The sequence below is a fragment of the Pogoniulus pusillus genome, chromosome 34 (assembly GCF_015220805.1).
Source record: "Pogoniulus pusillus isolate bPogPus1 chromosome 34, bPogPus1.pri, whole genome shotgun sequence".
NCBI lineage: Eukaryota > Metazoa > Chordata > Aves > Piciformes > Lybiidae > Pogoniulus > Pogoniulus pusillus.
The window spans coordinates 11,653,013-11,677,354 of record NC_087297.1 but is presented as its reverse complement, the minus strand read 5'-3'; the positions used below and the strand labels follow the sequence as shown (position 1 = coordinate 11,677,354).

Sequence of the window (24,342 nt, the reverse complement as noted above, 5' to 3'; positions counted from 1 at the left end):
ACTCATAATGGTCACCAAGTCTTGCAGGACTACATGAAACTGGGAGCAATGACTGAGAGCATCGTCCAGATGCTCTTTGAAGTGTGCAGTCAGTGATGAGAGCCAAGCTGAGGTTTTCTGGGGGAGAGCCTGGCTATGTTAGGATAATTCCCACCTGAGATTTGAGCAGGATTGAGTATCTCACCTTTATATATGTTGGAAAAATATCAGCTTAACTTCATGTGTTTACAGATTCTCCATAAGAATTTTCATAGTCATAGCATGGCCTAGGCTGGAAGGGACTTTTAAAGGTTATCTAATTCCAACTCCCCTGCCATGGGCAAGGACACCTTCCACTAGACCAGGCTGCTCAAGGCCTCATCCAGGAGGATGAGGAACACCTCCAAGGAGGGGACATCCATGACCTCCCTGAGCAACCCATTCCAGTGTCTCACCACCCTCACTGCAAAGAAATTCCTCCTTGTCTCCAGTATAAATCTCCCCTCCTCAATTTGTTCTATTAAAAAAGTTGGTTTAGATTAATTCATTCTTGGGCTGTGGGGCCTGGCACAGAATTCAGTCAAGACTTCCTAGCTACCTGATTTTTTTTTTTTTTAATTAAGAATACTGTTACAGTATTTTCTGTTTGTTTGGGGGTTTTTTTTGAATGAATGAATGAATTATTGTTATTTGTTTGTAGGTTTTCACTGCTGCTTCTTAACCTGGAAGAATATTACTTCGAACAGCACACAGCTAATCATATTACAAATAAAGGTTGCAGAGATGAAAGGTACAACACCTTTACATGCATTCATATACTGAAGTTGTTCCAATCTCTAACACACTCACAACTCCTTCCTTTTTTTATTGTTCCTTCTAGAAAATTCAGAGGCTCCCTAAAAATCTGCTCAAAGTCAATCATTTTTGAACCTGATGACAATAACCAACCCATTATCAAGGTAAGCAGTGCAAACTTAATTTCTTAGTAACTTCAGATTCTCTTTCAAAAGCTTTTAAGCAGTGTTGATGTGTCTAACTTATTTCTTAGTAACTTCAGATTCTCTTTCAAAAGCTTTTAAGCAGTGTTGATGTGTCTAACTTATTTCTTAGTAACTTCAGATTCTCTTTCAAAAGCTTTTAAGCAGTGTTGATTTCTCTAACTTGCTGCAGATACCACTGAGAGACTGCATTAGTATTAAAGCCCCAGAAGAGAATGAAGCAAGAAACCCTTTCACACGGTATGAGAGTGGGAGTTACTCTATGCATGTCTTAAGCTATTTTTTTAAGGCTGAAAGACTCTTCTCTTCAACTGTCTTATTTGCCTTGTTTTAGGGATACAGCTGGAAGGATTTTTGTTGTCTGTAACCAGGTAAGACCTGTTCGGGACAGGTTCTCAATGTGTAAAAGAGCGAGGTTACATTAATGGTGTCTCTGTCAAAGCTGGGGTTTGAGAGTGGGAGGTTAACTAGAAGCAAAACTAATTAGCATCAAAAATTGAGCATTAATGTGAAACTGTTGATGCTGGAAATTTCAAACTGCTAATGACTTACATTAAGTCATTAATTTGATAAAGCAGACTTTTTGTGCTGTGCATTTTATAATGGAGCTTAGGGCAGTTTTAGAACTGAATGAAAAAGGAGAACAGGCTGAAGTGAAACTGATAATCAGTCATCTTTGTTTGGATCCTGCTAGATTGTGTTTTACATTCTGCAGCTTCTTAGTAGTAGCAAAGCCATCTTGATCCTTGCAGGAAACATTGCATTGTGCTTTATGTCCAACAAAGAGTTTTCAGTGGATTCAGATTTCAAGTGGGAGGTGTCCCTGCCCATGGCAGGGGGGTTGGAACTGGATGATCTTTAAGGTCCCATCCAACCCCAACCATTCTATGATTCTAATGTTCTGAAGAAGGAAAGTAGTTTCATGTGGGTTTTAGGGAGGGAAGAGCCACTTAGATGTGAGAATAGCATCAGAGAAACAGAACTGTTCAAACCCATGCTGTTGGGTGGGAGAGGGAATCTGGTGTTCATGGCAGTTGAAACGGGAAACAAAACGTTTGGCAGTGGAAGAGGGGTTCACGTGAAGGGTTACACGGTAGTTTGTTATAAGTTGTCCCTGTGAGGGAATTCCCATCAGGACAGATCCCTGAGGGTATAAAGAAAAGAGAGGGAGGAGCCTTCTATCAGATGGAGTAGACTGATGGCTGTGTATTTTGGCTGTGATTTTGGAACTCCTTTAATAAAACCCCACTAATGAAGAACATAAGTAAGCCTCTGAACTCAGTTGGATGCTTGCCCGTTTTGCAGTTAGCTGCTGCAAAGGGTCATTGTTTTTCTGCAGTTTATCTGGGGTAGCTGAAGCAGGTTATTGCAACTCAGGGTTGTGCTTGCTTGGAGAGTGTTCTTAGCTTTGTCTTTACAACTACTTCTGATTTATTATTACTTCAGGATTGAAACTGTAACTTCTCTTTCAGGTTTTTCTCATTAAAGAAAGGAACATCATTGCACCCTACAAAACAATAAGAGTAAGTAGATATTTTGTCACTGCTCTTAGCAAAGTAGTGCTTTGCAGAGATCTATGTTCTCATTTCTGAAAGAGTGAGACAATTCTAATTGGACAAACATGGCATTAAACTTCAAAAAAAGGATAATAGTGCATCTTGACAGAGCAAGTGTCTGAGCTCTTCAGGAATGGGTTTGTGGTATTTCTTGGAGGACACACTACAAACCTGACACTTGCTATTTACCTTGATGTGCGGCTCTGTGGGCACAACAGCCAGAGCTGTCAGCTGGCTGCTTGTATTCAGCGGTCACTGCATGCTGGCTAAATGACTTCTGCTCACACTTCAGATGAGCGATTGTTAATTGATATTTCCCAGCTGAGTGCTTCACAGTTTAAAGAAGTGACAGGTCAGGCTGCTCACAGCAGAAATCAGAGCTAACTTTGGATTGCCTTCTGCTCTGGTTCTGAGCCTGGAGGGTAAGGGTTTTTCATCCAAAATGTGAGATGAGTTAAGATACAAACCCCAGATGAAAAGACAGAGCCATTAAACACCGTGCTTGCCCAATCACTGAAACAGAATTGTTTCTCAACACATTTTTTCAAGTAAGATATTTCAAGAATTTGTTTTTAATTTGTGAAATCTGTAAGCTTGTGGTACTGTAATGAACAGCAAAGAGACAAGAGATGATCTCTGCTCCCTCTGCGACTCCTTTGGGTTGGGTTTGGGGTTAGATCTGTCTGTAAAGGGGAGTCTTTATTTTCTTTATGCCATTAATTCTTTGTGTGTTCCATCTGTTTTCTAATCTCTCTGTTCTGTTTTGCCTCCATGTGCAAGATTTCTGTACTACCACATAAATATCTTCCCACACTGCCAGCACAGTGAAAAAGAAAACCACCAGAAGGGTTGCTTGAAACGTTTTCACTTTGTTTTCTCCTAAGTCAAGACTCATCCATCCCTAAAACATTCCTGACAGTTAACCATTGCAATTTACCTCACAAAGGTGCAGCTGTGTTTCTGCATATTAGAACCAGAAATGTAGTTTGTCTTCAGACTTTTCTTTCTGTTCCTGCTAAATGTCTTCTGCTTGGATCATCTCCAGTCCCAGCGGTGTCATGGGGTGCTGGAATTTGGTAGCCCGTTTTAGCTTCCTTGTCTTGCACTGATTGTTTCAGATCAATTACAAAATGCTGAGCTATTGTCTTTGCATGTGGCTGGAGAGCTACAGAGAGAACTACTGACAAAAGCTTTTACATTGTTGGCTGTAAGCTATCCTTGTAGACCATCCACTAGGACTTCTGAAAGCTGTGCTTCCCCAGTTGAGGGAAAACGATGCTCTGGGTGAAACATTACAAGGCTTTTATCTAAATTGCTGCTTCCTGAAGCATACTTTCCTCTTGAGTTGCTCTTACATCAGCTCAGATCACATACATTACACTGGAGGTCATCTACATTTCCATAAGAGAAGGCTCTGGGGAGACCTTACTGTGGCCTTTCAGTACATAATGGGGCCATCAGAAAACTGGAGATAGGGCCTTTTGTGGCAGGACAAGGGGTGGGGGGTTGAAACTGAAAGGGGAGATTTAAACTGGATAGAAGGAAGAAGTTTTTTACAGTGAGGGTGGGCAGCCAGGGAGATGGTGGAGTTGCTGTCCCTGAAGTGTTCAAGAAAAGAATGGATGAGGCACTTAGTGCCATGGTCTGGTTGATTGGCCAGGGCTGGGTGCTAGGTTGGACTGGATGAGCTTGGAGGTCTCTTCCAATCTGGCTGATTTGATTCTGTTCTTTTCTATTCTACGACACTGCAGGAATATGGGAAAACTTTGTAGGGTAAAAATAGGGCAGAGGCACAGGGGGATCTGTTAATGAAGCTTTTATTAATGACTAGTCAAAATAGCTTGTGATTGGGTTTGGGTTTGTGCAGAAGAGAATGCTAACTTCTATAGCCTAATCATACAGACTGGATGGGCTGGTTATCTTTTGGCTGGAAGATACACTAGCAGTTTAAAAGTAGCATGGTGTTTATTAGCTCTGTATTTGCATGTTTTCCTGATGCTGCCATAGAGCAGCTGCTGGTTGTACATTCCCTGATGTTTGCACTGTTGGGTTGCATTTAAGAAATCGTGGGCTTAAAACTGCACAAAGATCTTACCACAGGGAGTATAACTAAAAGCAAAACCAAGTTCAACATCTCCCTTTGGAATGGTTTGGGTATCCTGCAAGCCTTGATAGCTTTGACCAGCTTTTAGAGCATTTTAATTTTAAATCTTTTTTCACTGAGCTTTATTTTAAATTCATTTTGTAGTAAATGTTTGGGTTTTTTGTTGTTTTAGGGTAGAACAGAACACATATTCCAGCTGGATGTTGCTGGGAAACTAGGAGATGTTGTGCAAACGCTACATCAGGTATGTGGTTTTTTGTTATCACTGCACACTTCAGCACAGCATCTGCTTGGTAATTAATGAGAGCTTTCCTTTAAGAATACCTGTTTTTAACCTGCAGCAGTTGCACACAGGGTGTGCTTCAGAGCAAGGTTCTGATAGGTCTTGTAAGCTACACATAGGAGCTTTTTAGAGTGATTTGCCATTGGAATGGGCTGCCCAGGGAGGTGATGGAGTCACTGTCCCTGGAGGTGTTCAAGAAAAGACTGGATGAGGCATTTAGTGCCATGGTCTGGTTGACTGGATAGGGCAGGGTGATAGGTTGGACTGGATGATCTTGGAGGTCTCTTCCATCCTGGTTGATTCTATGGATTCTATGGATATAGTGTACAGGCAGAGTAATAGCATGACAGCAGCAGTGAACAAGCTTCCAAAAGAAATACTTTTTTAGTACTTCTGCATCAATGCCAAAGTCCCCCCAGGTTTCCTCACTTGAGCTGGGTGAGAGATCTCTGTGCTGTTTCACTTAGAGCTCATTGTTCCTTAGCTTTACAGGGCTTCTTGTCTGGATAAGATGGGAGATCAAGCTGCCATGGTAAGTGATTTTTTCCTGATATCAGTCGTTAGTACTAAACATTTAATTGGATTTCCTCCTAGACTGCATTAACTTTTGGGTTTCCTTCCCCATTAGATAACTGCTATACTGCAATCACGCTTGGCTAGAACTTCATTTGATAAAAACAGGTAACTTCTGCTCACTTCCTGCTGGGAAATGGTCTTCAGCTTTTTGATTAAGTCTACTGCATCAGTACTTACAGGTTCTCATTTTGGGGCAGCATAAATTCTGTAATTCAGAGTTGTCTTTGTATTCTGAACCCTCTGGAATGGAGAATGGGAAGATGAAGGTGTTACTTTTATTTCATCTCCAAACTCTTCAGTTTATCTGAATTTGTTGCCAGCTGGGCATCAGTAGATGCCAAATAAAGCCCTGTATAGAGAAGTCAGCTGGCTTACTGCTCTCAGACTGGTGCAGGAAGTAGCAGCTTCTCTTTCTGGAGTGCCTGTTGAAGTGGGGGTTTCAACAAAGAACTTTCTCCATGCCTAAAACAGGTTTAATGAAGTCTCCATTCTAATCTCCCAAAGTTATAAGATAACTTAAAACCTTTCTAAAGAAGTTAAGAGTAGCTTTACCAAAACAAGTACTGGAGGTAAACTTTCCTCCCTTTCTTCACTTACAGATTTCAAAGCATTTCTGAAACGCTGCACATGGAATGTAAAGCAGAAATGGTGACACCACTGGTGACTAACCCAGGGCACGTGTGTGTTACTGATGCTAACTTGTACTTCCAGCCTCTTAATGGATATCCTGTAAGTGCCTACTGGATGGTCTTGCATACGACGTGAGCATGCTGCCCCTCTCATGGGCAGTTCTCATTCTCTGTAGTTCTCCTCTTAAAAGCACATGGAGCACATCTCCTCGGAGATTCTGTTTCCTGTTACAACCAGAGGCTCCTTAGTTCTCCTTTGGTCTGTGCTGCTCTGCTGCATCCAGTGTATCTCTACTTCTGAGGCTTTATTCTGCTAACTTGCTTAAAGTTGACCTCCTACTGACAAAGCCCAAAATGTCCTTTGCTCATTTTTCTATTAATATTTAAAGATCACTTTTTGCAACGTTTAAGGTAAATGCCTTAATCTTGCTCTGTGATGTGGGAACTTTATAGAGACTTTTAGATTTTGACTAAGTTTTAAAATGATCATTTCTTTATCTAGAGAAAACTGAGGACATGGCACACAGAATACTGCTGTGGAACTTAGTCACAGACAGCAGGCCACTAGCTACGCTAAAATATGTCCAGGCAAGGAAATGCTGCTTCACAGCTAAAGATGCCATTCAATGTCCCTTCACCAGGTGGCATCACTGGCAAACAGTTTGTTCAGCAGCTCACTGAGCTTATTTGTAGTCGAGTTCCTTGTGTTTTGCTCCTCTCTTGCATGATCATTAGAACTCACAACAGGCTGACAGGAGCCTCTTCCTGATTTATTCTTCAACTGTTTGCTGCTCAGATGGCAAAGACAAACTTCCTCATAACTGCTTAGTTCAAATGACATGGTTGGATGTTCTCACATTGCTAATATCTCTAGTTAAGAAAAACTTCAAACTAACTAGAGAGGTCAATGCAGGACTTGCACCTTCTAAAACATGCCCATCTTTTCTTTCCCATCCCTCACCCTGCAGAAGCCAGTTGTACAAATAACCCTGCAGAACGTGCGGCGCATCTATAAAAGAAGACATGGGCTGATGCCCCTGGTAAGCTCAAATGTTGGGTTTTTTACTGTCTTCATGTTTTAATCACCAGCTCCAACTGTGTGTTCATTGCTAGGTAAAAGCTCTGTGTTTTTAAAACTCTGGATTATGTAGCACACAGCACTCAAAGGTCCTTTCTTGTTTTGTAAGTGGTTTCATTCCCTGTGTTGTCAAAAAGACGAAAAGAGGAAGAGTAATTTCTGCCAAGGATGAAAAACTTCTTTCATAAGCAGTCAGTGTAGGGGAAGGGAAAAGGGAGCACCTCCAGGGAGCAATTCTTTCTGTTTGTCTCAAACACCTGTCTTGGGGTAGGATGAATTGCTCTCCCATGGTGTATTTGCTCTCAGGATTGTTTCATGGAGGAAGCTTGATCACTGCTTCAGATTGAGACTGATGTGGAATGATGAGTCCTGCTGTATGTGGCTGAGGGATGGTGAGGGTGCTGCAGCAGAGCCTCAGCTGTATGTTTGCAGTGCCTGCACTGAAGTGTCAGTCTTTGACAAAATCTGTGTCTTAAGACACATTTAAACGGAATAGATACTTTTAACTCTTTGCCTCACTCCATTCACTTGAGACAAAAATAGAGTATTGCCTGTGCTTAATCAATCCAGGCAGAGCCAGTCTATGGACAGCTATAAACTGTAGAGCTGTTTGCTCAGCTGGGTGTGAACTGAGTGCTTTTATGATTGGAAATGGGAAAGATGAAAATGTTAGACTTTGTGGGCAGAACTGCTGCTCAGTTTAGAGCCTGAAGCTTTAGATATTAGTAACTGGAATATTCTGTTATAACTCATGAATATTACAGCTTGTGATCAGTTGCTCTCATTTACTTTCTCCCCCCTCCTTCAACATCTAAGGGACTTGAAGTATTTTGCACAGAAAATGATCTATGTTCTGACATCTACTTGAAATTCTACAACTACCAAGATCGAGATGAGCTCTATTACCTTATTGCAACATATCTAGGTTTGCAGTGTTTATTTCTTACTATACCTGTACTACCTTGGGGGGGGAGCAAATTTGTCTGGGTTTTGCTTTGTTGGTTTGTGGAAAGAATGAGAAGAATAAACAGATGTCTTACCCCTAAAAAGAATGGATAAGCACAAAGTTCAGAATGCAAAGCTGCATGGATTCTGTTTGTGTTTGGAGAGCTGAATGTGAAAGCTGAGATAACATTATTAAAGTCAGCTAAATGTATGTAATTCTTTTGCTGACTCTAGCAGAACTACTCCTTGACAGTTGAAATCTTAAAAGATTGCCTGGCTGCCAGGAGAACTGTTTGTGGTCTGCACATATTTTCCTTTGCCTCCATAAATGTTCAGGCTCCTTCCCATCCATTGAAACCAAGCAAACAAACACTGCTCCTGTATGATTTTGGTGTTGTTGTTGCTAAATGTCATTACACCAACTTGGTAGCTATTGAAACATGAAGTTATCACTTAATCCTGCTTCTTCCTTTAAACAATTCTGCCTCTAATTATTTGATAATACCTTGCATGATGTTAGTCCCAGTATAATTTGGAGATGCAGCTCCAAACCTCAACACTGAATGTTTTCTCCTCTGTTTTAGAAAACCACATTACAGAGCATACAGCTGAAAGTTACATGCTGCAGTGGCAGCGAGGGCACCTATCAAACTACCAGTATCTTCTCCATCTCAACAATCTGGCTGACAGAAGCTGCAATGATCTCTCCCAGTATCCTGTATTTCCCTGGATCATAGCAGACTACTCCAGTTCAGTGCTAGGTGCGTGTGTACAAAAAGGCATCTTGGTGCATCGTGCCCAACCTGAAATGTCTTGGGCAGGGGGGCCAGGTTTACACTGCATAAAGTTGATGTTCCATCAATGTGAACTTGCCATGAGTGATCCTGGCTCTTTTCTTATGCACTCACCCCCTTCTCTGGAGTTGAGTGGACAAAGAACCTTCTTTCTGGTCAGTGTTTTGCTCCACACCCAGAGTGTGTCCCAAGCATTTGACAATCAGCAGTACTAAGCATTCAGCGACTTCTGTGATTCTGAGAAATGTAAAAGTGCCAGTGGAATGGCTTGGCTGCTCTGGAATGTCTGCAGCCCAGGTGTTCTTTTACAACTGTTAGCTGCTTCTTTCAGCTTGCAGTGCTAACAAGGCTTCTGCCTAAGGAGGCTCTTTGATTAAGGGCCTTAGCGAGCTTGTGCTGGACATTTGTCCTTTAGAGGATTGTGTCCCTCTACAGGGAGCAGATTGGAGGGAGCCTCATCAGCACCCACCCAGACATTTTCATCTGATTGTTCAGTGGGACTTAGCTCTAGCCTGATTGAATAGTTAATGAGAGGAGGAAAGACAGAAGCTGCTTTTGTGCCTCAGGTAGCAAGACCTGTATTGACAAGGTGATATTAGTTGCAGTGTCTGTCCTGTACATATAACTTACACAGGAGGTATGAGAGGTCTGCCTGGAGGGAAGTTGAGTAGCCATTTGCAGTGAGACACTGTTCTTTTGCAGGGTGCAGGGAAAGTTACTGGATGGATTCTGTGTTTTGATGGCTTTTTTTGGGTGCTTTTTGTGCTGCCTTTTTTTCTTTTGTTTTAAATACCTATTAAAGTATGTTCCTGTCTAGTTTGTAGAAGCATAGGATGGTTTGGGTCAGAAGGGACCTTAGAGATCACCTAGTCCCAACCTCTCTGTTGAATGCAAAGAGTCTGACTCTGTTTTGGTTTATTTTAGACCTGACAAAGCCTGAAACATTCCGTGACCTCAGTAAACCAATTGGTGCCCTGAATAAGGAAAGGCTAGATAGACTCTTGGTATGTATGGCTTCATTTTTATGTGCTGCATATTATGGGCCTTGTTCATACTGCTACTAAAGGCAGCTGTGTCAAGGAAAGCAGCTCTTTTGCTTCTTCATGCCTTGCAGAAACGGTATCAGGAAATGTCAGAGCCCAAGTTCATGTATGGGAGCCATTATTCATCTCCGGGTTACGTCTTGTTTTATCTCGTCAGAGTTGGTAAGACAGCTTTGAGATGCTCTCTGAGCACACAGCTACCCCAGAGTGACTGAGGTTTGGAGCAAGCTGATGATTTTTCTCCTCTCTCCTTAGCTCCAGAATACATGCTCTGTCTGCAGAACGGCAAGTTCGATCACGCTGACAGAATGTTCAACAGGTTTGTGGAGGTTTGGTGATAACTGGGCTGGGTTTGTTGTCAAATGCCATCAAGGGAGGGCAAAGCCTTAAAAAGTAGTCTTTTTAGCAAAGGTGTGACTGATGTGTGTTATCTAGCCTTGCAGAGACCTGGAAGAACTGCTTGGATGGGGCAACAGATTTCAAAGAGGTAAATGGAAAACGATTCAAGTCCTTCTTGATCTCTGTGCTTTCCGTTCTTAGATGTCTCCTGCTGTCTGGAGGTGGAAGTGGGGTGTGCTTGGCTGGTTTTCTTCTTTTGCCATTTGTGGTTTTCAGTTGTATGAGGTTTTTAGGGCTATTAAATTCACTTTATGAATCCTTTTAACCTTTTGAAATGCTTCCTTCTCTGTAATTCCATGCTGCTTTTGGCTTGTACTTTAACACAAGTGTCATTGTGAGTGTTATTGGGATAATTGGGAATCACCAGAGGGGATTTCGCCTGAAATGATGCAAGTTTATGTTATCAGCTGCCAGAATCTTGAAAGGATTTGGCTGTGTACATATGGAGAAGTTCATCTATGGAAGTCCTTTCTTAGTGTATTGAGCCTTACAGAAACCATAACTTGTGGAATCTGTTGAGAACAATTAACTCTCGGATAGTGAGCGCTGTTCAGTGATGCTCCTATGATGAAAGAGTCCAGCATGGGGATGCTTCTATAAAATAACAAGTCTATAATGGTGGTCTTTAAGTAATTGACTTAACCTGAAATCTTTGTCATCAGTCTAGTTTTATTGTAATTTTGGTCTTGACTCTTACCTGATGTCTTAAAAATCAGAAGGTAGCAAAGCAGTCAGAATTCTGAAGATACTCTTGGATGTTATGAACTCATAGGTCACACATTACATGTTGCAAATATTTATGCCAGTCTGAATTTAGCTCAAGGAATTGCTTTGTAAGCAGTCAAGAAACCTAAAAGTTAGGTGGAAGGATAATGGGAGGAAGCTTCCAGTGCTGCTTCACTGACAGAGAAGAAAGCCTGGAGAAATTGCTACCCAACTTTAGGGCCTTACACAAAAAACTTCAACATTCTTTTTTTACTGTATTGTACCTAAATGATCAAAGCTAGTCTCAAAACTTCCTCTTTTTTTGTTTTCTCCTAGTTGATTCCAGAATTTTATGAAAATGATTCTAGTTTTTTAGTAAACAGTTTGAAGTTGGACTTGGGAAAAAGGCAGGGTGGAAAGATGGTTGAAGATGTAGAGCTTCCTCCTTGGGCATCAGGTAATTATACTCAAACTTCTTGCAATGGGAATTAATTCCTGATGATCTTAGTTGCTAGGCTGGTGGTTCTCCTCTTGAAATAAAATCCCATTCTATCTTCTGAGTTTTTGCTTTAAAACTTTGACCTAATTAATAGTTGTGTTTATTTATAGCAAATTTGATGTGTTTTGGGGTGTTTGTTAGGCTGCTTTTCCAAAAAAGAGGAGGTAGGGAGATGGGATACCTGGATGGGATATCTTCTCCTCCCATTAACCTTTCTCATGCCAGGTCCTGATGACTTTCTTCAGAAGAGCCAAGAGGCTTTAGAAAGTCAGTATGTGTCAGAACATCTTCATGAATGGATTGACCTCATCTTTGGCTGCAAGCAGAAAGGAGGTGAAGCAGTTGCAGCTCACAATGGTAAATATCCTCTTTATAGAAACAGTTAGAAGAGATGCTTTTAGTGAGGCAGGGATGATAAACAGCAGCAGGTCTGTAATGCTGGAGCACTCTCACCTGCAGAACTGTGTCCAGCTCTGAGGTCCCCAACATGAGAGACGTGGACCTGCTGGAGTGGGTCCTGGGGAAGCCTCAAAGATGATCAGAAGGCTGGAGAACCTGTGAAGTCAGGCTGGGAGAGTTGGGTCTAGGGAGGCTTTTCAATATCTGAAGGGGACCCACATGAAGGCTGGGGAGGGACTGCTTAGAAGGTCTTGTAGTGATAGGACAAGGGTCTGTGGTTTGAAAGTGGTGCAGGGTAGATTTAGGTTGGACATCAGGAGGAAGTTCTGCACGATGAGAGTGGTGAAATACTGGGACAGGCTGCCCAGAGATGTGCTTGAGGTCTTGTTGCTGGAGACATTGAAGGTCAGACTTGGTGTGTCCTTAGGCAGCCTGATCTAGTTGTTAGTGTCCCTGCTCACTGCAGGGGTTTGGACAAGATGACTTTTGAGGGTGCCTTCCAACCACATGCAGTCTGTGAAGGAGAGAGACAGAAGGGACCTGTGTGGAGGTGAATTTATGTCAAAAAATAGCTACACTTTTTTTTTCCTTTACTGAGTGTGATCCTGCTTGGCAGGGGGGGTTGTATTTGATGGTCTCTGGAGGTCCCTTCCAAGGTCTCAGGTTCTGTGATTCTTTTCTTTGTGCATGGAGAGTAGATAATGAAGCTAAAAGAAGTCACCCTTCCTTTATGAGAGGTCTGATTTCTTCTGGAGCTTCCTCTGAGTCCTTTGGAAATCTAAACTCCTTCCAAGTAAGGATTTAAACACAAGGTCTCAAGCTCTGAAGCCTGCTGAAATAGCTTAACTACTTAAATATCATCAAGTTGAGTGAAAACCACAACTATTTTATAGTAGCTATTCCAGACAAAGACAGTGAGCCTTGCTTATCTACATTGTACCAATCATGTTGTTGGCTTTTTTCCAGTGTTCCACCCATTAACTTATGAAGGAGGAGTGGATTTAAACAGGTAATTAACAAGACTCAGAATAGTTTTGTTAAAGCAGTTAGCTGAATTTCTCAGTGTCCCTCCCTAGTTCTCTGCTGGCTGTAAAAGTGCTCTGTACAGGAGTGGTGGAGCTCTAATATTTTATACCCCAGAATGTGCAGAGGTTCTCAGTTTCAGCATCTATGGAAACATTCTTCTCCTATTTGCTTTTCTCCTCCTTTCTTTCTCTGCGTTTTGCCTTTTCTCCCTCCTTTCTCTCTCTGCTTTTTGCCTTTTCTCCCTCCTTTATCTCTCTGCTTTTTGCCTTTTCTCCCTCCCTTCTCTCAGTTTCTGCCTTTTTTCCCTCCCTTCTCTCAGTTTCTGCCTTTTTTCCCTCCCTTCTCTCAGTTTCTGCCTTTTTTCCCTCTTTCTCTCTGCTTTCTACCTTTTTCTCCCTCCTTTCTCCCTCTGCTTTCTGCCTTTTTCTCCCTCTGCTTTCTGCCTTTTCCTCTCTCCTTTCTCCCTCTGCTTTCTGCCTTTTTCTCCCTCCTTTTCTCTCTCTGCTTTTTGCCTTTTCTCCCTCCTTTCTCCCTCTGCTTTTTTTAACTGATGACCATAGTGCCATCATAGATAAAATGCTGAAGCTGTGATCTGACTGTTCATCACCTCTGTGGAAAATGAATTCTGTAAGAGTAAATCAGTTCTGTAAGTGCTGGAGTAACTGCAGGTGCAGGCCCATGCTTTCAGGGGAGGGGAGGGAATACAAAGTACTTGTGTGCTTGGCTTAATGAAATACCTTGTTCTTGTGAAGTATTCTGGACCCCAATGAAAAAGTGGCTCTGCTGACACAGATCTTGGAGTTTGGACAGACACCAAAGCAGCTGTTTACAACTCCTCATCCTCGCAGGATAATCCCCAAGCTGAAAAGCTTGTCTCGAGCTTCCAGTCACAGTGTTTCCATAGCTGAGTCTCCAGGTAAGTGGTTAGCAGGTAAACTGAGGATGGGATGGATTTGTGCTGCTGAGAACTTCTGCATCTTTCTCCCACAGGATCTCATTACACAACTCTCTTGGCCACTTGGCCTATAAGCCAACTGCAGATAAATAGCTGAGCTAACTGGTAAAGAAAATCTCATCAGGCCACTTTGAAATGTAGTGGTGCTGGTGTTGTTTGGGACTGCTCAGCCTCTGCTTTGGAAGCTTGTATGGGGATACTGACAACGTTCATATGTGGTAAATAGATCTGGTGCTGTGCTGCCAAAGTCACTCATTCATGCATAACAGTTCACATTTGTACCAGTGCAGTGAGATGAATTTGACTTTCCAAACAAAGTGCAGTAGTGTAATAGAAGTACTTGGTGCATTGTAGCAGTAAATGGCTTTCCTGCTACTTCTTCACTTGGAAGGCTCAGTGGAAAACCAAAACACCTCTGCAATGAGGTTTTGGGGGGCTTTCTTGTTGTTGTTTTTGGTTTGGGTTGTTTTTTTTTCCAGTTTGGAAACTTCCTCTGTAAAGTCTGCAGTTTAAAAGCCCTGATTTGGGGCTGCAGTTGTATTTTTGCCTGACTAAGCCTATTTATTCAGGAAGAGAAGTGGGAAGAAATGATCTTGTCACTCTCTGCTAGCCACAGATTCTTACTCCTGGAGCTTTGTATGATTTCTGTGCTCTCACATCTGTTTGTAACTTCCCTGCTGAGCTATTTGAAATCTGTCTTTGTTTTCTTTGTGGTGAAACTTTATTGTGGCATTTTTATTGCAGTTTCTCCAAATGAAGAATCATTTGAAGACTTGACAGAAGAAAGTAGAACACTTGCTTGGAACAACATTGCCAAACTCAAATTAAACGAGCAATATAAAATTCACAAAGAGTAGGTACTACTCTTTTCACAGTCAAAATTGTTCCCTTGAACTGGGGGGTGTGGGGGTGTCTGTGTGTCAGTCTGAATGATGGGTTAGGGTTTAAGGTAAAGTCTCTTTGGGAGACAGCTTATTGATTTGATTGCACAAGAGAAATTTGAGTTTGTGATGGATTAGCAATCCAAAGAAGGCATTTGTCAGCTTGTTCTTTGGGTTTTTTCTGTTCCATGTGCAGGTCCAGAGGCATCATTTTAGTACCTGCAGCAGATATTGATTAGCCTCCTCTAAACCTCTGATAGCAGCAGTCAGATAAAGACTTCCAGTTATTTATGTATCTGTCTCTAACCCCAAGAGGACCTACGTTCTTTTTCATCCCATTTGATGTGTGAGAGCACTGCATACCTGAAGCTGCTGCTGTATGAGCAGTTCCCCAAGTCTCCAGCTGTAGGTTTCAGGGAATCCAGGTAGCACACTGCTGTTCTGAGGGATTCCTGGGGAGCCAGAAGCCAGCTAGGGTGTATCAGGTGAACTAAGAAAACATCTTACACTCAACGACAGCAGCAGCTGTGTTTTAAAGAGCAGATTTTCCTTTGGCCCCATCTCTTGTCCTAGTGGCTGGGCTCATAGGAGGGCTTCTTACTACCTGGAGGGCAGCTGCTTTCTTGGTGACTGTCAGCCCACCTGGGTAATATTGGGAGTGAGAAAGGACCTCTGTTACCAGTTTGCTAGGGAAATCTGAAGCCACATTTGAATTGCAGCTTCTAGATAGTTATTTTTGTTGCAGTAGAAGGAGAAACAGAAGGAAGTCTGCATGACAGAATTGTAGCTGTGAAGAGTGCTTTGTGCATCCTAACAGCTCCCTGACATAAGCTCTGTGTCTAGATTATAGTGACTTTGCCAGTGCCAGCTTTGAGGGGAAAAGACATGCAGGTTCTGATTCCTGGCACTTGAGTTCAGTACCTGCTTCTAGGCAGGTTCCTGACTCTCTTTGTAGCTAACCCCACTCTGGGAAGAGTGAATGTAGGGCTGGAGCACCTCTCCTATGAGGACAGACTGAAAGAGTTTGGGCTGTGCAGTCTGGAGAAGAGGAGGCTCCCAGGTGACCTTGTGGCCTTCCAGTATCTGAAGGGGGCCTACAAAAAAGCTGAGGAGGGACTTTGTAGGCTATCAGGGAGTGACACCCCGAGGGTGTCCCTGCCCACGGCAGTGGGGCTGGAACTGGCTGATCCTTGTGGTCCTTTCCAATTCTGACTGATTCTGTGCTTCTACGAATGTGAAAACTATTTATCCTCTCACATTGGCTTGTCCTTTCTGATGAGGATGAAATTCTTGCAGGGCAACTTGGGGAAGCTGCACTGGTATTTCACATCTTCTATCAAGGTGAATTTTTGTCTGTAGGTGTGTAACACACCACTGTAGTGCTGTTCATCTCCTTGAATGTCTTAGCTTTTAGAGGCCAAATGGATTTCAGCTGTAGTCAGTTTACAGAGTGGTGCTGAAGTTTCAAACTCTGTGAAATCACCTTTAAGCTTGCTTGTATCACACAGGGCAATCACTGGAATAGCAGTCACTAGCAATGGATCTTCTGTCTTCACTACATCCCAGGGTAAGAATTGCAGAGAAATTTCCTAGAGCCTACACTTTAAATGCATGTTTTAAGACTAAACAATACTTAGTGACCAAAACAGCCTGAAACTCTGAAATGTAGTTGAGTCCCATTAATATCTTCTGAGAGCAAAAGGAAAACTGCATTCAGTGATTCCAGAAACACCCCATTTAGTCCTGGGTTTTCAGAGTTGTGAAAGGAGTGGCCCTGATCTTCTGCCAAGTGCAAGATTCTTGCTTTCACTTCACCCTCAATTCCTTTGCGCTGTTGGAGAGAGTTTCAGTGTTCACATGTAAAGGCTGCTTCTGTCTGGCTTTTGGATTTTCACCTTTGCAAGCTGCCTGTTGTAGAAATGCAGTTAAATATTTCTTGTAATGAAACAGCCTAAGTAGATGAATTTTGTGAGGTTTTAGATCACTTGGACTCAAGGATTTCAGTATGATCTCTATCTAGGGCTTGGGAGGGTGGTCATTTCTCCCCTTAGATTCCAAAGTTCTCTTTGAGTTTGGTGGGCACTGAGGAGTTCCTCTGCAACTGGTGCAGAACAGGCCAGTTCCAGGCTCCAGTCACAAGCTTTATAGTTTCTCAAGGGCTGTGATAAACCTTACCTGCTTTTCATAATAAGGTATTTGAATATTCAAAGGAGCACAATTACTAGCTTCTGCAATACAAACCAGCCCTTTTACTTTCTGTCCCTTTTGTCCTTTCCCCCCAGATTCCACTCTGAAGATGTTTTCCAAAGAGTCAAAGACAACCCAGAGAAGTGTGTCCTTTTCCAACATGGTAAGCTGCAGTCACAATGAAAACAAGATCATTTGGTCTCAGAGCAATGTCTCTCAGCATGCATCAGTGCCTCTTTTCTTCCCCTGCCTCCTCAATTGTCCTGTGAGTGAATAATTTAGTGAAGTGAATTGAGACTCTGTCAGGCGTCCATATAGATGGAGCCACAGGAAGGCAGCATTAAATGGCTGCACTTCAGCTCTGTTCTGAAGTGCTCTGCTAGCCAAGAAAGGGCTTGTGGCAGACAAAGATAGTCTGCTGTAAGCAGAGGAGTCTTCCTGGACATCCCTGAACTAAGAATCACAGAACTTAAATTCCACCCCTTGCTCACATCCATATTGCCTTACTGCTCCCAAGAGTGAACTCTGAGTCATCCAGCAGAGGAAAATTGAGCACAGGGAGTGGAATCCATGCAGGGTGAATTTGAGCCATCCTTCCTTAATGAGCAATGATCTCAGCAACCTCTGAACATTTTTCCCCTGCTTCTGAAACAAAACCTGAAATGATTTTTTTTTGTTTGCTGTTCTGTGCTTGACCACTGTGGTTGTAGAGATTCTTTCCTACTTATGTTTAGAGTCGTTTGAGGCAAGGATGTATCAGCCTCTCTGTACAAGGCAAGTGGGTTGCCCAGACAGCAGCCACAGCATGCTCTAACAGGTCTTCTAGGGAGCTGTGGGACCAGGACTCATGGCACACAGTGCCACATGTCTCTAGATAGAGCAATTCCTTATGCTGTAGCCAAGACAGACTTAGGAAGGTCACTTCTTGTCGCTGTGAAGAGGAAACTGTTTGCTGAATCCTAGCCAGAAGTCAGTTTCTCATGAGGAGGCCTTGCATACTCTTCTCTTTAGTCCTTCTCCCATAGTTTTAGCACTGGTCTGTTGCAGCAATGCAAGAAGCCGTAGACTCTCAGAGTCCAGCAGCTTACTGGTGTTTAGAACAGATCTAGACCATAGCCAGATACTAGTAGAAGCACTGGGATGGTTATTTTTTCTTCCTTGCTGCTTCTAGTGCTGGTCGTGGATCTGAGCAGCTGTCTGTAAAGAATGGTTCTAGCGGAGAATAGTAGGAATTAGATTTGTTGCCTGAAAGAGCTGAGCTGACAAGTAGCTGTCACAGAGAGCAAACATCAAAGGAAACCTTTGTATTTTGGTTTCTCTCAGCTGTTTGCATCTAGAATTGACAGCAGCTTACAAGATGAAGAGCTGACCCAGTTTCTCCTGAGTGAGAGACTGCACACTATGTCCCTGAGATACCACCATCGAAAAGGCAGTCATCAGTTCTGCTGCCTCCTGAGCCTTATCTTTGCTATTAAATGCTTCATGTGTGTGTATTTATATATATACTGCTTATATTTGCTGTTGAATGTCTGACTTTTAAGTTTTGCCTTGAGTGGTGTCCATAGATCGCCTCTGTGTTGTGCACAGGGAAGGTTAAAACGTTGCTTGTTCTCCAAAACCATGCCAGTGTGCTTCTGTTTAATGTGGGGTTCAGAAATCAAGCACTAGTTGAGTTTCTTCTCTTCCTTACAGGCCTTGTCATCTTGTCTCATCTTGCCTGGAGATACCACTGTCATCAGTTCTTCATGGGACAACCATATGTGTGTATTTACTTCCTGATGACTTTACTGAGTGCCATGGATTGCCTTGCTCACTGTGTTTGTGTTTAGATAACACAGATATTGGTCGTTATAGCACTGTCTCTATTTCAGCTCTTTTATTGGGTAGATATCTGCTAGTAGCTGTAGGAGCAAAGCTCCTTCATCTGTGTACAAAACCCCTTTCAAGTTCTCTGCAGGCATAATGCTTTTATAACCTTTCCCTGACAGCTATTTTTACTCAATTGCCTTTGGAAGACGGCAGGACATCTTAATGGGGCATGATGATGCAGTCAGTAAGGTCTGCTGGCGTGACGGGCGCTTGTACTCTGCATCTTGGGATTCCACTGTGAAGGTTTGTGTGTGGATTTGTTACACTCCAGCAGCTATTTATAGCAAGCTCTTTGTAATATTCAGCCACTCACTTGCTTTGGAGTGCATCATAAAATGGTTTGGGTTGGAAAGGACCTTAAAGATCGTCTAGTTCCAATCCAGGCTGCCTGTTCATGGCATTTTGGTCAGCATCCATCCAGTGCTAGGATGCTGACCTAGCTAGGAAAGCTTCAGGAGCTGCCTGGACCAGCAGGCTCATGCTCAGTGTGTGGCTCTGCTGAAGGTGAAGGAGTTCAGGTGCCAGCTGTGCTTGCTGTGTTCTGCCACGTAGACAAGGCCCACAGTTTACACACGCAGCCTTCCTTGTAATATGAGAGTTCAGTGCTGGAGGAACTCATCCTTGGTTGTACCAACACTTCGATGAGCTAACTGAAGTGTCTGTGTTGTAGGTGTGGCACTGTGCTCCTGGGGACACCTCAAGCAATAAAAAACACCAGTTTGAGCTGCTTGCAGAGCTGGAACACGATGTCAGTGTGAGTATGTGGACAGAGCAGCCCAGAATGGGAAATCAACTGCTTGTTAACATCAAGATGTAGTGATGAAGCACCAGGACTGAGTTGGGGGACAATAGGGGGGAAGTGTGCTGGGAATGGAGGTTTTGTTTCACTTGGGGGTATTTTTTGTGAGATTTGTCCCCTGCTTCCCTGGGTGAAAGGTCCCCTCTGGGACTGGTGCAGCAGAGGCTCCTTAATTTCTCTTGCTCAGCTTGTATGCTTACCGTTCCTGGGGACTGAGGGTACTTTGTGAGCTGTTTTGTTTTGGAAAACAGAGCCACGGTTCTCGAGTATTTTCATTGTTACAGCTTCCTGGTATTAGTGTCTTGGCCAAAGGAAAGCAGAATTGAAGCTGTTTACCATGCTGGAAACTATCTTAATGAATTTCACTGTGTGCTCTGAACCGCAAGTGTGAAGCTGCCCACCTTTGGCCATAGCCTTTCAAGTCACAGGATCGCAGGATCGCAGGATCTGAGGGGTTGGAAGGGACCTCTGGAGAGTCCAGCCCCTACTCTAGTTAGAATTAGTGGTTTAAGCCTTCTTAACAGGCTTTTAACAGAATGCTTATTGAAAAAGTTCTGCTAACATTTAAGAACTGTCCCCAAGAGAACTGGCAACAACTGATGACTAAGAAGCTCTTTAAAGAAGAATTTTACCCTTAAGGGATGAAGTCTTACATTTAGGTAGTGCTAACTGTAGTCTGAAATGTTGATTTGCATTTCCAAATACCAAAGGGACCTTTTCTTTTTCAGAGGCAGGATTTGTAATAATCACACTTGGTCAAAGATGCTGCAGAGCTAAATAGAAAAGCTTTTTGTCAATGAAATGCCATCTTGGAGACAATGAAGCTTGCTGTGTGTGTTTAAAACCTGCCTCAAGATGTCTCACAGGGTATTTTGAACCTCCTAGGTGAACACAATCGACCTGAACGCTGCAAGTACTTTACTGGCTTCTGGAACCAAAGAGGGCACCATTAGCGTCTGGGATGTGGCTGCAGCAACAGTGTTGCACCAGTTGCCCTGCCATTCTGGGACTGTCTTTGATGCTGCTTTTAGTCCTGGTAGGTTGGATTTCAGTTATTAATATGGGAATCGTTCCTGATCTGATGGAATATGCCCTTGGTGGTGGAATTACTGTTTCAAGGGGGTGGTGAGGTGGTTTGGACTGGCAGGGGTCTCCACTACAAAGAACGTATTAACTAGACAGGGCCATGCTAGGCTGCAGCCCAGCGATGTAGACTTTGTCATTGCTTCCTTGCAGGCTTAATTTACAGGAAATTATCTTTAAGTAACATCCAACATGCTGCTATCACAGAGAGCTTTGGGAACTAGAACTGAATGTCTGAATGTGCCTTTGTGTCATTTCTTTTGCTTTTTTCTTCTGGACAGACAGCAGACATCTACTCAGCACAGGAGAGGACTCTTGTTTTAAAGTAATAGATGTACAAACTGGAATGCTCATATCTTCTCTAACCACTGATGAGCCACAGAGGTAACTCTTGAGAACTTGCTACAAGAAGGACAGTGAAGTGTTGGAGAGGGTCCAGAGAAGGGCAGCAAAGCTGATGAAGGGTCTGGAGAACAGGTCTGGTGAACAGGTCTGGTGAGGAGCAGCTAAGGGATCTGGGGGTATTTAGCCTGCAGAAAAGGAGGCTGAAGGGTGACAAGAGGAAATGGCAAGGGGAAAGGGAAGGTTTAGGTTGGGATTTAGGAACAATGTATTTCCCAAAAGCATTGTCACACTGCCCATGGCAGTGATTGAGTCCCCATCCCTAGAGGGGTTTAGAAGCTGTGTGCTGACAGTGGTGACCTGGCAGTGCTGAGTTGATAGTTGGACTTGATGAGCTGAAAGGTCTTTTCCAGCCAAAACAAATTTTCTGTTCCTAGCAGCGAGACTGTGAAGCTGTGTGGCAAACTCAGCTGACTGTGGAGAAGTCTGATGGCAGGTGGTGGCAGAATGGGAAGGGCAGTGGTGCTGGCTACTTCTTGTACTGAGTTGCTTCTCAAAGCGCAAAGGCTGAGGTTCTACCCCATTGTGTGTGTTTTGGCTGTGTTAAAGGGAAGAATGTCTTTCCATTTTGTATCTCTAGTGGCACTTCTGTCAGGCTTAGTTTGGAAATGCTTAGCTCTCCTGATACAAACACCTGGAGTGAACTCATTTTGACTTCCCTGCAGGTGCTTCAAATGGGATGGCAACACCATCTTGTCAGGAAGCCAGTCTGGTGAGCTGCTGGTTTGGGACCTCCTGGGAGGAAAGGTTACTGAACGCATCAAAGGACATGCAGGTATGGCTGAGCTATTCCTAGTCTCAGACTGAATGGAAGGTTGTTGTTGACAGTAATGTGATCTGTTAGAACTAAAACCAGGGCCACAGGAGCCTCCCAGGAAGGAGGAATTTTGTTGTCTACAAGGCTGACCAAAAGTAAAGGTCTTTGGAATTTTCTGTTCTTCACAACATCACCAAAGTCAACATTTTTCTACCTCATAGCCCTAGTGAAGTGCAGTGTGGGCTGCAGCATGTGTCAAAGTCCAACCAGACTGAGTCTAGCAACAAATGAAGTGAAAATCAGGAGAGGAAATTGTTTGTTTTGGGTGGGGAAATACATCTGTATAAGCTTCAGTGTACTAGCAACCAGGATGTGCCAAGGAGGAACTCTGCCTGCTTGATTCTGAAGTGCCAGTTTTGGCTCAGAAGTTGAAGTGAAAATACTGTTCATGTGAAGTGAAAAATCTCCCTTCTGGAGATTGATCCCTGTGGTCCTTTTGGCAGTGTTGCCACCTACATTCAGTGCTGCAGCTGACATCCCCTGAGTACCCAAAGTCAGCTGTGGGAGATCATTCCTGTGAATAAGAGCAGGCACCCAAAAGCCTCCCACAATTCTTCTGAGCCTTGTGTTGTCAGTGTCATCCCAAACTCATGACCAGATGATCCTAAACTCTCTTAAAAAGCTCCATTCCCTGAATTAATGATCCTTAAGGTTCTTTCCAGCCTGGTATTCTATGAATCATGGGTGGACTGACTTGTTGGGTCGGGTTTGTCTTGCCCCAGGTGCTGTGGTGTCCATGTGGATGAATGAACAATGCAACAGTGTCATTACAGGAGGGGAAGACAAACAAATCATGTTCTGGAAGCTGCAATACTGAAGTGCCTTTCCCTCCAGACCTTTAAATGAACTCTTATTTTAAACCAAACCTTTTAAAGGAACTCAACTGTGTGCAATGATGGCTGCTGAAGTTCAACCAGGCAGGAAGCTCTGGCCAAGTACAGCTTTCAATGGTATGGTGACTTCACTGAGGGCTCTTAACTTCCAGAGTGTATGCATTTGTTTTCCATGGACTGTCATACTGAAAATGCTTGTCTAAAAAGATATCTGAGGTTAAATTAAAGACTTATTTTTCTGTAATTAAAGAGCTCTTAACTTGCAGTCATTGTTTGGTTTGCATAGAATGCATCCCAGCTTGCTACTTGGACTGCTGCCAGAGAAGCAGCATTTGCATTCTCAAGTCCTGAAGGATGCCTGCAGCTTAGTACCACATCTCATGCCATGTTTGTGTCTCCTGTGTAGTCAGCCTCCTTCCTAGTGAAGACAGAGGAGAAGACTGCTACAGGTCCCGTGCCCATAGGGCTGAATCCTAAACCACTACAGTCACCAGTTAGTGCTTGCCAGAGCTACAGAAACAGCAACCACAGACTCCAATGAGAATGGCTCCCGGGATGAATGTGATCACCACTAGAGCCTGAAGTGGTGCAGTGAGTTTCACTTAGCAACCAGCACTGACAATTTGAGAGACAGGAAGCTCCAGGACTGATTCCAGAGTCACAGCTCCCTGTTAAGCAGCAACCCCAGGAAGGGCAGCTCTACCCTGCAGCTGATGGTACCAATCCTGCCTCCACTGCCACTTTCCCTACAAACTGGAAAAGCTGCAACAAGCCACATATGGTAATGAAGGGCCTGGCACATGAGACTCCTTGGGGCAGAGCTGTGCCCTGTGAGCTCTCTACAGTCATCTTTTGAAGCATTACTTCACTTTAAGGGACAGGTAAGTAAACAAAATTCAGTTTTGGAGCCAGTAGTTCTGAAAGAACAGCTGCACCACTCCCCCAAACCATCTTACAACAAATAATACCTATAGACTTTTTTTGACTTAAGGCTACCACCCACTCTGAGGAAAACTGCTCCTTGGCAAGCTGGCTTGCTCAGCTAGGAAACCCCTGGAGCCCCAGACAAGGTGCTACTGAAGTGCTGATCTCTGCAGCCAACCAGTTTCTGCCTAAGGAACAGATGGTTCAGAAGCACTTCAATAACCTCAGATTGCAGACCTGAAACCTGGAAGAGAGCATCAAAAGCAAAGGGGAGCCACTCACCAAAACTGGTAATCAACTTAGCTTCAGTTCACTTCACTCTGCTTCTAAAGTGCAGTGGGTTGGCTCCAAGCAGCAGCTAGGCCCCGGAGTTTCTCACTCAGCCACTCCGCAGCAGGGTGGGTAAGAGAAGGAACATGTGTGGATTGTGATAAAGAGAGTTCAGGAAGTGAAGGGGGGAAAAAGTGATGCCAAAAGGTACTCACTCACCACATCCCACCTGCAGCCTGATGCCCAGCCAGTCTCCAACCACCAGCTGCTTTGGAGAGCACCTACCAGAGTGCTGCTGAGCCTCACGTC

At 43.5% G+C, this 24,342-nt stretch overlaps 1 protein-coding gene and 1 long non-coding RNA gene across 3 annotated transcripts in view; both read left to right on the top strand.

Annotated features, from left to right (window-relative positions):
• NSMAF (neutral sphingomyelinase activation associated factor) overlaps positions 1 to 23,088 on the top strand; it is a 29,274-nt gene extending 6,186 nt beyond the window's left edge. Inside the window, exons 2-31 of one of the 2 annotated variants that reach the window (XM_064170506.1) lie at positions 680 to 769; positions 860 to 938; positions 1,150 to 1,217; positions 1,312 to 1,348; positions 2,450 to 2,500; positions 4,810 to 4,881; positions 5,405 to 5,452; positions 5,549 to 5,601; positions 6,096 to 6,225; positions 7,094 to 7,165; positions 8,020 to 8,128; positions 8,733 to 8,909; positions 9,867 to 9,946; positions 10,057 to 10,147; positions 10,241 to 10,304; positions 10,421 to 10,472; positions 11,426 to 11,546; positions 11,814 to 11,945; positions 12,954 to 12,996; positions 13,766 to 13,929; positions 14,713 to 14,821; positions 16,358 to 16,416; positions 17,132 to 17,199; positions 18,729 to 18,796; positions 19,025 to 19,148; positions 19,576 to 19,659; positions 20,590 to 20,740; positions 21,069 to 21,171; positions 21,855 to 21,964; positions 22,729 to 23,088. In XM_064170506.1, coding sequence (XP_064026576.1) covers positions 680 to 769; positions 860 to 938; positions 1,150 to 1,217; positions 1,312 to 1,348; positions 2,450 to 2,500; positions 4,810 to 4,881; positions 5,405 to 5,452; positions 5,549 to 5,601; positions 6,096 to 6,225; positions 7,094 to 7,165; positions 8,020 to 8,128; positions 8,733 to 8,909; positions 9,867 to 9,946; positions 10,057 to 10,147; positions 10,241 to 10,304; positions 10,421 to 10,472; positions 11,426 to 11,546; positions 11,814 to 11,945; positions 12,954 to 12,996; positions 13,766 to 13,929; positions 14,713 to 14,821; positions 16,358 to 16,416; positions 17,132 to 17,199; positions 18,729 to 18,796; positions 19,025 to 19,148; positions 19,576 to 19,659; positions 20,590 to 20,740; positions 21,069 to 21,171; positions 21,855 to 21,964; positions 22,729 to 22,823 — 2,704 coding nt within the window. In that variant the 3' untranslated portion in view covers positions 22,824 to 23,088. Of the gene's footprint in view, positions 1 to 679; positions 939 to 1,149; positions 1,218 to 1,311; positions 1,349 to 2,449; positions 2,501 to 4,809; positions 4,882 to 5,404; positions 5,453 to 5,548; positions 5,602 to 6,095; positions 6,226 to 7,093; positions 7,166 to 8,019; positions 8,129 to 8,732; positions 8,910 to 9,866; positions 9,947 to 10,056; positions 10,148 to 10,240; positions 10,305 to 10,420; positions 10,473 to 11,425; positions 11,547 to 11,813; positions 11,946 to 12,953; positions 12,997 to 13,765; positions 13,930 to 14,712; positions 14,822 to 16,357; positions 16,417 to 17,131; positions 17,200 to 18,728; positions 18,797 to 19,024; positions 19,149 to 19,575; positions 19,660 to 20,589; positions 20,741 to 21,068; positions 21,172 to 21,854; positions 21,965 to 22,728 lie in introns of both variants that reach the window. The other variant, XM_064170505.1, reaches the window with a different exon arrangement.
• A 277-nt stretch (positions 23,089 to 23,365) lies between these two features.
• LOC135189785 (uncharacterized) lies at positions 23,366 to 24,277 on the top strand. Its single transcript, XR_010308298.1, has 2 exons — positions 23,366 to 23,720; positions 23,831 to 24,277. It is a non-coding gene; the product is annotated as an uncharacterized LOC135189785 (long non-coding RNA).
• The last annotated feature ends 65 nt before the right edge of the window (positions 24,278 to 24,342 follow it).